Source organism: Belonocnema kinseyi, chromosome 2, assembly GCF_010883055.1.
Source record: "Belonocnema kinseyi isolate 2016_QV_RU_SX_M_011 chromosome 2, B_treatae_v1, whole genome shotgun sequence".
Taxonomy (NCBI): domain Eukaryota; kingdom Metazoa; phylum Arthropoda; class Insecta; order Hymenoptera; family Cynipidae; genus Belonocnema; species Belonocnema kinseyi.
Window position 1 is genome coordinate 10,482,603 of NC_046658.1, and position 13,823 is coordinate 10,496,425.

Here is a 13,823-nt window from a genome sequence, read left to right on the forward strand (position 1 = left end):
TATTGAAAAACTATGCGCTTTTCGGAAAATTTGTCAAGAATAAAAAGTTCTTGTAATCAGCCGAGGAATACGCCTGAATTTTTTCGGAGCGTTTTGAGCAAAGTTTTGAATTTTGCAAAAATTGTTTATATGCAAAATCCAAAATTTTGCTAAAAACGCTTCGAAAAAATTCAGGCGTATTCCTTGGCTGATTACAAGAACTTTTTATTCTTGATGATTTTTCCGAAAAGCGCATCGTTTATTGTAAAAAAATTCATGAACGTTTTCACAAAAATTTTGCCATTAAGACGCCATTTTGAAAATACTAAAACGAAAAATCGATCTTTGAACCATGGGCTCTCAAAGTTTAGACATTTATTCCACCGGTTAGTGAGATTCCAGGTTAATTACAGCCTCAAAAAGCTTTGGAAAATGGTTCACAAAAAAAATAGGCACGAAAAATCACGTTTTTTTTTTGTTTAAACTGCATTTTGGGATAATAAATAAATTTTTTGAGGAATTTCATTGGCACCCTCGGAAAGAGGAGATCTTAAACAATAAAAATATATTTGTCACAATTTTTTCTAGTGTCGAATAGTCTTAGTTATTGGCCGTTGAAAAGCAGTGTACCGGTAGTGGCGTTTTGGCCGTTTAAGGGTTAGCCTGCACTTAATGTTCTGTCAAAAATCAAAAAGTGTGTAGTTGAAAATTAACTTTTTCACTTGAAATTAATTTTCTGAGCAAAATTTCCAATTTTCTAACTTAGTGTTTCGAAGGTTGTAAAAATAAACGTCAATGTATATTTCAACGATTATTTTTTGGTCTACAAATCATGAAAATTCCGATATTCTTTATCCATTCTTTATCGAGAGTTCGAACCCTCTTTAAATCGTCTTGAGTTTCTTTCAATTGATTCTCCAGATCCAAAGAAGCTGATCGAACTTCTTTCAGTTTTTGTTTCAGAACCTCCTTCTCCAGGTTACTATCTTGCAACTTTTTTTGACAGCACTGTAGGGAAGTCGTTAATGTCGACACTTTTTTTTGAAATTCCAACAAGTCAAGCGCATTTTTCTTCATCTAAAAAAAGACAAAAGGCAATAAATAGCTTACAGCATTATGAAAAAATACCCTAAAGTGTTCAATGTGGTTTTGCGGCTTGGCTAATTTCTAACCATACTGTCTGCGAATGCATTATTGCGATAAACTGATGTCGGTGGTTGTGAATGGACTGTCTCAGAGGTATTGGTGTTTGTCTTAAGACTGGTATTACCTCTTACAGAAGTCCTGATGGTTTCAGGAGATATTACCGTTGAATGAGGCTTTACGGCTTGAGGAGGTATCACCGCCACATAATTCATAAATATGGAAAAGCTCTTTATCTTTGGATTTTCCTGATGTGTCATTCCATTACTGGTTCCTCCAATATTTTTTGATTTTGATAAATGGTTCGGTAACTGATCCATATCATTGTCATTGTTAATATTGAGGTGGTTCATGTCACCTCCTGACAATTCCATCTGAAAAGCCGACGTCTTATGTATCTGAGGTGTCACATGCTGTCTTTTTCAGGCTGTTGTTTCTTTAAGTTCGATAATCTGGATTTTAAAATGTCTTCGACCTAGAATATTATGACTAATTATTATTTAATATGCGTAACCACAATCAATGTCGCAGATTTCAAGATCTTTGGGTTGACTAATTTTATATACACACTGACCTTACGCTTCAGATGTTGAACAGGCTTTCTCCTGGTTTGAATTTCAACTTCCGTGTCTGTGGTTTCTAGAGCTGGCTCGACGAACCTTTTTGGCGGCTTCCTGAGTCTACCTGCCTCGAAAACTTGGTCGAATTCTTCTGCAGTATCTTAAATAATAATAATTTTTCATTCATGATGACCCTATTATCGTCTCATTACTTCTTTCGAACTTCATGCAATTCAGAATCAATTTTGAAATGTACAATGTTTAAATAATTTTTTTGTCTAACAATTAATTCTTAACATGTATTTCAAACATAACAAGGGAGCGATCGGCGGACGATTTTCAATTCCCGATTTTACCTGGTCAAGTTTTTATATTTTTTGATTTTGTGGGTTTGGTATTCCCGGCCAACTAAACGTGGCATATTAATACTTTCTGTTAAGCGCAAACATTTATTTCAATTCATAACGTTCATTATGAATATTCTTTTACAATACAGATCAAAAAATTGCAAAATAAATAAATTTATAACAAATATTTAAATTTGCACTAAAACATCAAATAAAAAAAATGAAATAGTTAAATTTTTCGTTGAAAAAATTAATTTTCAACTAAAAATGACGGATTTTCAAGAAAATAGTTCAATTTTTAACATAAATCAACATAAATTAACCATTTTTATTTTAAATTTCTATTATTTTCTGCAAAATTAAATTATTTTGTTCAACGTTCTACAATTCTTTGTTAAAACGTCATACTACTTGCTTGAAAATTCAACAGTATTGTTGAAAAGTCATCTTTGTAACTTTATAATTCAACGGTTTGACTGAAATTTTGTAACTTGCAGACTAATCTGTTAAAATTCATCTTTTTAGATTAAAAATTGAACTCGTTGGTTAAAAGTTAATAAAATTCCTTCAAAGTCCATTTTTTTGGACCCATTTGTTATTTTAGGTGAAACTATCGTTTATTTTGAGTTAAATTAATTTTTTGAAGCTAAGAAGTTAAATATCTTATGGAAAAATTGTTATTTTGAGTTGAAAGTTTAACAATTTGGTATGAAATTTAAATATTCGATACAAAATTAAAATGTTTTGTAGAAAATTATTTTTTTTATATTGGAAATTAATTCTTTTCTATAAAAAATTACACTAATTCATTTTTACCTAAAAACACATTTTTTTTTACCTTAAAACTGCAACTGTTCAGTTGTATACCATGTATGTATTTTGTTGAAAATTCGTTTTTCTGGTACATAATAATTTTTTTTTATTAAAAGTGCAATTCATGGTTAGAAATCAATCTGTTATAGTCGAGGATTCAAGTACTTTTGTTTAAAACTCGTGTTTTTTGTTATATTCAACTGGTTTCTATTTAAAAATAAAAGCTTTTGTGTTTTTAATATAAGCTATTATATTTTTTGTTGAAAATTAGTATTTGCAAATTGAAAATGCAACTGTGTCGTTGAAAATTTGTTTCTTTCATTAAAAATGCAAGTACTTGGTTGAAAGTTGAACTACTTTGTTAAAAACTAATCTTTTAGGTTGAACATTCATTTTAGTTCAAAATTAATCTCTTCGTTCGAAAGCTTTACTATTTTTTTGTTGAAAATTCTACTTTTTGTTTTAAAATTGATGGGTTTGACTGGAAATTTAACTTCCATTTTTTGTTGGAGATTTTTATTTTTTAGTAGAACATTCAACTGTTTGGTTTCGAATTTATGTATTTGGTCGAAAATTCGTATTTAGTGAAAAACATGTATTTTGTAAATAATTAGTATTCCTTGGTAGAAAATTATTATTCTTTTTATAAAAAAAGTTAACACATTAAAGAAGTGATACAAGAATTTTCATTTAATCTTCACGAATTATAATCTAAGAAAAAAGGAATTTGGAGGATGCAAGGGGAGGGGGGGGGCAGGCCGGCATTTTTTTTACTTCAAATACATAGATAATAAAGAATAACACATAGATAATACATAATAATATTTTATACTTAGTTTTGTACTTACTGGCAATGAAACTTATTGTACCATATGATACTTCATTTTCTTTATTATTAAATTTGTATGCTTGTCAACGGAACTTTGTGAGTTTTTTGTGTTCCACGCTCAATGAGTAATGCGAACTTTTCATCACACATTTTCACGAACTTATCCTTCTACCTTCTCGAAAAAGCCGTTATACAAGTATCACAAGTTTCTTGAAGAAGGCGGTAACCGGAAGGAAATTGCGGTCGTCGGTCGCAGAAGTATGGCGGAAAATGATGTTACGCCAATCATTTGCAACATTTCCTTTTATCTCATATCTAATTGGATTGCCCAATAATTCCGTCTCTGCGCAAGCGCTGCAGCAATTAAAAAAAATTAAGATCCGAAGCGTCTGAGATGTAAAAAAATAATATTTGTATCCGCACTAAGTAAGTAATTTATCTTCTTATAAAATATTACGTATTATAGTAAAGAAATATATCAAATTAGATTTAAAATAAAAAATAAACAGTATGAAATAATTCTTTCGGGGCCCCTCTTCAGCTGCATACGGTACTGTTTATCACAGTTCATGTCATAACCGTGTTTCTTTAACTGCCCTACCGAAAAGAATCTTTGAGTATATACTAAAAATTCTTTAGGTCAAAGAAGCTCAGAGAAATTCTCCGCAGGCACTCAGGTAGATATTTTTAAAGGTCCAGGAAGCTCGTTTAAATGGTATGAAGGCTTTAAAGTATCCTTTCCGAAATTGAAATAAGAATACGATCATAAATAACGAGCAGAGAGGCTATATCAATAGAGTAGCCGACACTCAAGGGTCCTTTGTTAAGCTTTCGAATTAAAATTTAGAAGTAGATTTTTTTAAATTTCATAATTAACAGCCTAAAACATAATAATTCGGAATCTACGGGTTTCGATGACTTCAGATATCTAACTTTTTTCTTTAATGCTTAAAATTGGAATTAATAGAACGTTTCTCGTAAATGGAATGAGATACGCCAAAAAAGACAACATTTTTGAATTCAACTAAAAAATTGTATATCAGTATATAAGTTATAATTATAAATAATTATAACTTAAAAATTCATTAATTAAAAAAAAGTGTTAATAATTTGAAGAGAAATTTAAAAAGGGAGAGCGGATTAGCCACGACCAACTACTATAAATAACTCTGCCCGCCCGGTACGTGACGAATACAAAAGGAACATTATATTACCGTCGCACCACTCTTAAAAGGACCACTAAAAGGATCTTGAAAAGGACCCAAATCTCTCAAACTATCTCCGAGACTATTTTGTTTCAAATCGACTTTGTTTATAGACTCAAATGGGGCAGGCTATTTCGCTAAAGAAAACTTTGAGATTTCTTTCGGTAGGGTCTTAACAATGTTTGGATGGTTTTAATTGTATTGCAATGTAAGCGCTATGATACAGTGTTTTGAATAATAATATCATTAGCGGTAATAAAGGAAACAGGTAAGTGTGTAGTTTCATGGAATAAATTCCGGAATTTTTTATGATTCAGCACCATTCAGTTTTCTAACCTCAAATTATGTTTTCATTCAAATTTTTTCAGCTTCTTTCAGAAGGATAATACAAAATGTTTAAATTAATCAATTTCCAAGGGTTGGAGCATGCTAGTGGCAAAATGAATAATTTGTTACTTCTAGAGAAACAATATTGGTATGTAAATTATAATTTCCTTTAACTTGGTTAATTATTTTTTTAAATAATATAATATTTGATATTGCATCCATTTCTTACCGAGCACAGTATAAATTTCATGAACAAGATAAAAAAGTTTATAACACGATTTTTTTTGCAGATAAATTTTCCTCACAAACAACAGATTCGACCAAATGCCATTAAAACAGTTTCTTAATTTTGAAAAGTTTTACAAAATAAGAAAATTAAATTTAAACTCAATAAAAAATAGAAATCAGTTAAAAGTGTAAATTTACATGTTTAATTCATTTAAAATGTATTGAATATAAATTTAAGGTAAAGAGTACGCAGTGTACTATTCCAAAAAACACGACTATTAAAATTCAGACTGGAAGATAAGGTCGAATACTAAACTTTCACCTGATATCTCATTTTATGTAGAATTGATATGGTCCAAAACAAATGCCGGTAAGGTAGAAATCGGATTAGTATCATATGACCTTAAGAGAGTACCGCACTTTCTTCATTTTCTCAAATATTTAATGCAAGTTCCTTATATAAGGAAGACATTCTGTTAGTCTTATGCAGTTCAGATCATTTTCTCGGTCAGAAAAATTTTGTTTCCTGACAGTTGAATTTTAGAATTTTTCTTGCGAACGATGAAAAATAACCAAAGAGGGTAAAGATTATGTTTTGTGCAGCTTTTTTAAATAAGTACATTTTGTTTGATAATTTTGTCAAATCTGTCTATTGTAAGAAAAATGTGAAAATTCAATTCTGCGAAGTAAATTGTCTTGACTATCAAAATGTTTTGCTCTGCACAAAACTCATAGGATGACTTAATCCTTTTGGAAGTAAATGTTTAACATAAAATCTCAAAAAATAAAAAGATTCTTTTTTTAATTCTGAACACTAACAATTTTCGTACGGATCCTTAAAGAGGATGATAAACGTCACCAAGGCTCGTGAAAAAATGAGAATATATAAGTTATACGTTTAAAATTCCAATACTCATGACATATTTCTTCGTCAAGAAATTCTTCGGCTTAAAGTGTACCTTTTTGACTGATTTAGAATTGATCTCGTTTAATTCTCATAAAAATCGTATGCGGGGATGTATAAAATTCGAAATTGATTTTTTAAATGTTTCAAGTCAAACAATTGGACGAAGAATCCGAAAGCCAGCAAGGGCAACATCAATTGGACAAAGAATTCGAAAGCCAGCCAGGAGAACAGGTGCTTCAGTCAGGAGGATCAACAAGAGAAGGCATTATCTATCCTGATTGATATCTACTTGATATCTACCCTGATATCTGCCCTCCACGTCCAAATTCAGAAACGAACTTGAAAAATACTTTAGGATGTAGTAGTAAGTCTTCGTATCTGCAGAATGGCGATAGAGTAATGTTTGATAAGTCTGGACAGACCATAAACGATGTAATAGAAATGGTGGTAGCGTACAATTTAAGATTTGGTGACTCGAAAGATGCTCGTATGATGCTAATCGAAATGTTCAAAATTTGCGCAGGTGCAGAGTTCGAAAATTAAAATATTTCTAATTATAAGCTAGCACAGGCATTCGACCCACCACCTGAGACAATTACTTTTCACTTTTATGCTGATCTATGTGCAAAAAAGGTCTTGCATTCTTCTGAAAAGAGAGATATCAAAGGTCAGTTATTGCTGTGCAAAGAGTGTGAAGCAGAGCACTGTATTAAATTTAGTAACAGCAATAACTTAATCACTGTTGACTTGGAATACCAGCTGCGAACACTACTTAAAAAAGGCGAATTTTTTCAGTACTTCGTTCCTCAAAGTCGGGAAGCTGATGAAATGAGTGATTCAAATAACGATGTTATGCGAGACATGCATGATAGTGTGTTGTACAAAAAAACAATGAAAAAGTATTATAGATCAATCACATACATCATCAGTACAGATGGTGCTCCACTGTTTCATGTGTCGAAAAGGGGTTTCTGGCCTCTACAGATATTATTAAACAATTTACCATTACACCTTCGTTTCAGATTTATATTATTAGCCGGCATAATGGTTGTGCGCTCTGAACCGAACCGAAACCCGATCTGAAGAATCTATTCATAAATGAATTCTCGAAGCAAGCGAATCGCCTACATTCCGAAGGAATTATAGTTAAATTTCCAAATGAAAAAAAAGAAGTTTCAATACACTTTACTCCTATTTTCGTTGTCGCCAATTCTGTTACGTGACCTCTATTACAGAACCGACTGCAACATAACGGGTATTGTGGATGCAGTTATTGCTATCACGGAGTACTTCATGTCAAGGATAAGGGAACAAAATATCCCTTTTTACAAGAGGAGCCTGAATTAAGATCTCATGAGTCGCATCTACTGGATGTGATTAAAGCACAACATCATGGTTCGTTTGTACATGGAGTGAAAGGCGAATCCGCTTTCATGGGTATTCCAAATATCGACATGGTTTGGGGATTTCCTCTAGACTATCTGCATAATGCTCTTTTCGGAGTAACCGAACAAGTGTGGGCGTTTTGGAACAAAATTTTATCACCTGCGCTGAGACGAGCTATTGATGCTCTTCTTCTCCCCTATACAACCACCGCGAGATTTGCGTAGATCTACAGAAAAAATTTCAAGTAAAAGCGTTTGGAAGGCAACACACTGGAAATCATGGCTGCTTTTTTCCCCTTCCATTATGTTCGAAATTTATTTCAAACGAAATGTTAGAGCACTTTGCTTTGCTCGTAAGTACTATGATCACTCTGTTGAAAATGGAAATTACAAAAGACGAGCTTGACACTTGTGAGCCGAATTTACTAACATTTGTAGGAAAATACGAAATTCTGTATGGCATCGAACGTATGACCTTCAATGTTCACGCAGTACTGCACTTCGTAGAATCGGTTCGACAGTCTTTTCCAGCATGTACGGAATCTGCTTTTCCGTTTGAACATAATTTTCACTTCTATAAGGAAGCGCTAAGTGGACAAAAAAGTCCCGAACAGCAGATTGATACGAAATCCTTGAATATTCTTAAATATCGTGTTCGGCCGTCTATCAATAATATCTCGGGGGAGGCAAAAGAGTTCTGTGAACGGATTTTCACGACCAAAGTATCCACGAAAAGTGCAGTTAAAGCTGGAAATGTAACGTTTTTCGGACCTTATCATCGAAATATCTTTGAGTCTACAATAAACAAACAATTTGAACGATGCATTTTCGATAATTGCGTCTACAGTAGTATAAAGTACACTCGATCAAAGAAATTTAATGACACCGTTATTATCTTAAAAAATGGACTAATTGTTTAAATCACAGGCATTTATTTATTGCCAGATAAAACAAGTTCTTTTACCGTAAAGCAACTAATTGTGCAGCCATTCCTTGTCGGAGAAGTGATAGTATCCCATATTTGGGAAGTTGTCAAAAATATTAATTATGGATTCGTCTCTACATCGGACATTCGTTCGAAGGCTGTGGTTCTTGATTTCACAGGCAAGCAATATGTTTGTGAAATACCGAATACAATTGAAGCGCAATTATTTGATGTGCGAAATTTCACGTAAATTTATTTCTGCGTATTTTTATTTTTGTATTTTTTACCATACTTTCTAAGTGTTTATTTTTGTACTTACGACGTGCTAATTTTTGTACTTGCTGTGTACTTATTTTTGTACCTGCTGTTTGCTTTTTAACATAGGATCTTGAATTTGTACAAGGTAAATGAATGAATTTGAAGAATGTTATGTATATATAACCAGAAAACTTTAAATCGCTTCAATGTAATGGCCTAAAAATCTTTCATAATAGTTTAAACATTTTCAACCAGTTTCCAGCCAACTTACTCTGAAAGTTGGAGCACAACTCTTTTAAAATATTCTGTTAGAATAAGTTTTGAAAATGAAAAATAATTTGTAATTTTCCTAGGAATATTAAGAAAATGTTTTTATTCTTTAGGAGCCTTTCACAATGCTTAAAAACCAGTCTTCTTTTAAAGCTTCTTGTTTAAAATTAGGTTTGTGCGTATTTGCACCGAAATTTCCGTAGAAATAGTCGAATGTTATCGGTGAACATACTTCGTTTACATTTAATTTAATCAAATAATAAATGTAATTAGAAGTTCTGAAAATTTTCAAAAAGAATTTTAAATTTGAAAGAATTTAAAACTTCTGGATTTCTCAGGATTTTAAAATAAAATAAAATTTTTTTTAAGGATTCTTAAACTATTTAAAATGCAAATCTTTTTAGCTCTAATTTGCGAACTGTTAAGTTGAAAAAACATTTATTTCCATGTTTATAGCCTAAAATAACTTAATAATACAATTTTGAAATTTTTTAAAGTTCATTGATTTATTCTTTAATTTAGAATATTGAAAATATAAACGTGGATTTATATTTCTGGATATCATTTATAACTGTTTAATTGAAAAGTGATAGTGCGTTCCAGTTTATACGTGTAAATTATTGTGCATTTGAATACATTTTTAAAATTTTAGTGACCGGTAAAAATGTTTGCGAACCGGGAAAACACTGGGAATTTTTTTCTTTCATTAAGATGGTCACCCTGAAGTTTATATATGCCTTTAAAGAACATCAACATGAACAGTGGATTTATAAACCGGAGAAGAGGAGTCATTGCAAATTCTAGTAATTCAAGTAAAACCCAGGAACTGAAACTGAATTCTAGTCAATATAGATTGAAAAAACTGCGTGCTTCTTTTTGTACTTGCTGCGTGCCTACTTTTGTATTTTGTACTGTGCTATGCCTTATTTCTGTCAAATAAACTACTCAAGTTACGTATGATTGATTACTATCATTCTTGCTTTGATCCTTATTTTTACAGTTACATTTTAAAGTGGTTGCTTAGCCAAAAATCCGGTCACTCGAAAAAAATGTTCTATGATTTTCAAAATAAGAATTACGTTATCCGTCATGTTTTATGGACAAGAAAACATTATTTATAACAGGAAATTTTTAAACTTACGGAAAAATAATTACTTTGACAATATTGGTTTTTATTGAATTTTTCTTAATGTTCTCACAACTCTGTTTCCAATTTTTAAGATAAGTAAATAATCTTTAGACATGGTTATTTTTTTTAAATTGTTTAAAAAATTTCAGCTATACAATAATTTGCTTTTAAGATTGTAAATAATAGAGTTAGTGCATGGTTTCCCAAAAAATGAATAAAAATTTCTTAAAATTCAGCTATTTTTCAAAATCTGGTAAAAAGTGATAGTGAAAAGAAATTCTATTGCAAAAGACATTGTTAAAGTAAAGATGTTAAGTTTTAAATTCTTGAAATGAAAAATTATGTTTTTTTCTAATTATAATTTTTATTTGAATAGACATTATCAGTCATATTCTTTTGATTCACGACAACCATTAAGAATATCTTATAATTAAAAATGGATAAGTTTGCTTATTACATTATGTACAATCGAAATCACTGTTTTAAAGTAAAACAAGAGTCCACTCTTGATGCGAAGTGCTGTCGAATAGAGGCTAACAATATTTGATTAAAGAAAGTCATGTGGGGCCAAAAAAAAATGATGTGGAAGTTGACAATCTTAAAAAAAACACAAAAGAAAAATTGGGACTCGCTTGCCTGTGGATTTCGATAAAACATTCAACTTTCAGTTTAAAAAAATAAAGACATGCTAAAAATAATAAAAAAAGAATTTTTTTTCTCAGTCGTGATCATTATTTGAAGAAATATCAATGTTAAAAAGTTTAAAAATTATTACTACGCTCAAATTTTAATTTAATTGTATCACAAATTTTAAATCCATTCAAAATAAAAATATTGTATAAAAAATAATAAATTTGATTTGTCAAGAATTTAAGCAAAACATCCATTTTGGATAAAATAGTGGTAATGTACTGACACCTTTCAAGTAATAATACATTTGAATTGATAAATAATCATGATAATTATGTAATAATATAAATATAATAATAATGTCATGCTTTTAGTAATTTATTACCATATTTTAATTTTTCACTTTCAATAAAATAATAATACAGACGTATGATGCTTTTTATTCACACTTTATTTTGCATTATGTTATTAGCTTAAACTCAATCAAAAATACATTACACAATTGCTAAGTTTCAGAATAATGTAGTCCACGAAAAACGAATTTATTGAAATTAAAATGTCTAAACTTATGTTTCACAAGAAGGGATCAAAACAATTTCGGATTCATTGAACTGTTGCTAAGATTCAGGAGAATACAGTCCAAATAAAACGCATTTATTGGAATTAAAACGTCTAAACCTATGCTTCACAAGAAGGAATCAAAACAATTTCGGATGCATTGAACTGTTGCTAAGATTCAGGGGAATATATTTAACTAAAAACCAATTTATTGGAATTAAAATGTCCAAACTTATAATCTACAAGAAGGAATCAAAAAACTTTGTGCACATATTTTGTGAACAGATTAGAAGGAATTAAATTAATTGAAAAAATAACTCTCCTCACGGAATTTAAAACAACTATCTGAGGTGCCTATACCGTGCTGATTAGAAGGAATTAAAAAAATGGAAAAAATGTTTGACAGCACGGAATACAACACAAATCAAGATCGTTATGAAAATAGAAAATAATTAATTTTGGAGATAAACCTATTCTCTGGATGCGGCATTTAGTCTGGAGGAAAAATCGCGTATTGAAAAGAATACAATAATTCACACTTTTGCGCTGAAATCTGAAAATCTTAATTTTTCCCTATTCTTCTCTTCTTACCGGGTGTCTAAGGAACTTAATTTTTATTTTAAGATAGTAAAAGAATTCACCATAGGAAAATCCAATCTGTCAATTCTTACGAAAGTTATCGTGCTAACAATAAAACCATCTACAGTCAGACAGACAGACTGACAGACAGAAACATTTGCATAAACCTGTTTTTCGGATTCAAGGGGTCTCGAAATGTGGACATTTGACAAACCTGGGGGAGGGGGTCAAATTTTACACAAATCTAATACCTTCTCTGATGAGAATGTAAAAATACATTAATTTGTCATGAATAATAGTAGTATATCTATGGCAGTTCTGGGACACCCCAGTCGGTATAACAGGAAACATCAGTTACCTACAGTCGGTAACTGATGTATCAATTAGGTAACCGACGTAAGCTCTTGCCTCATTCGATAACGATGTTTCCTGCAATACCGACCGAGAAAGTGTCACCGATGTGTTGAAGCCTTCCCGCCCTATCGAACGTTCCGGTATCGATATCTAAATCGATATAGTTTCGAGCAAATCACAGAGTTATAAATGCGCATTCAGCAGAAGCGGAGCTCAGTTTATCTACGATCTCTAATGTGTTTTTTCAAAACTAAAAAGGTAAAGTGAAGTGATTTCTAAAAGACAAAAAGTAAGTGTTTCTGGTTAACAAGTGAGCAAATAGTGAACGACATGTGATTTAAAAAATGCTCAATTGTTTCTGTTTAATTCACAGGGAAGGAGTGTTGAGTTGTTTCGACAATGTGCATATGTCCATTGTTCGTATCGTTGTACTGCAGTGCGACTTCATTGTTGTAACGCAGATTTCTGTGCCTTCTACCCAGCTTACCACAATTCACATTCCCGGTGCTGCTGGAATGGTTGCCATCGGTCTTCTTCATATTGCTGTGAAAACGTGAATCAACCCGCTGCAGAACAAATCTATGTCAGTGTTCCCTTAGCAGCATTGGAAAATCAAGAGAGACCTCTACAGGTATGATTTAGATATTGTTCGATTGTTTTTTTCATGAAACGGTTACGTGATATTGCGCAATATTTCGTTTAAGTTTACAGGGTAATACGCGTATGAATGTGAGTACATCTGCCTGTTCGTTCGCACCCATAAATTCACAGATTAACATGGACATTTCTCCTCCCACGTGTGTGCGTGTGTTTGTTTACCTGCGTGTTGTTGCATACGCGCGTGTGTTCGGACAATATATTATTTTCTTCTTTTACAGCTCGTGCTTGGGCATCGTTGTCTTTACCACTGTTATGACCGTTTTCAGTACAGCTGTGAAAGCGTGAACCGAAACGTTAACGAACAAATCAATGTCAGTGTTCCCTTGGCGGCATTAGAAAATCAACAGAAACCTCTACAGGTATGATTTGGATATTGTTCGGTTGTTTTTTGTATGAATCTTTTACGTGATATTGGGCAATATTACGTATGATGTGTACGGGGTAATACGCGAGTAAACTTTAGTGTATCTGCCTGTTAAGTTGGCTTCCATGCATTTACAGACAATCTGGACGTCTTTTCTCTTGCGTATGCTTTTATACCTGCGTGTAATTGCGCACGCGCGTGTAAAAGTGTGATCGTCATTGAATTGTTGACATAATGATTGAATTTGGGTTGTTATACAATACATTTTTTTCTTCATTTACAGCTCGTGCTTGAATATGATTAACCAAGCTCATCTAGAGGTGCATCACGAGCATCAGCGGCACCACATGCGTCGTCGGCAGGACAAGATGAC

General features: G+C 31.9%; 1 protein-coding gene across 1 annotated transcript in view; it reads right to left on the reverse strand.

Moving 5' to 3' along the window:
- Positions 1 to 12,788: 12,788 nt before the first annotated feature.
- Positions 12,789 to 13,823, reverse strand: part of LOC117182468 (PE-PGRS family protein PE_PGRS16-like) — a 3,379-nt gene continuing 2,344 nt past the window's right edge. Inside the window, exon 3 of the mRNA XM_033375596.1 lies at positions 12,789 to 12,992. Coding sequence (XP_033231487.1) covers positions 12,789 to 12,992 — 204 coding nt within the window. The remainder of the gene's footprint in view (positions 12,993 to 13,823) is intronic.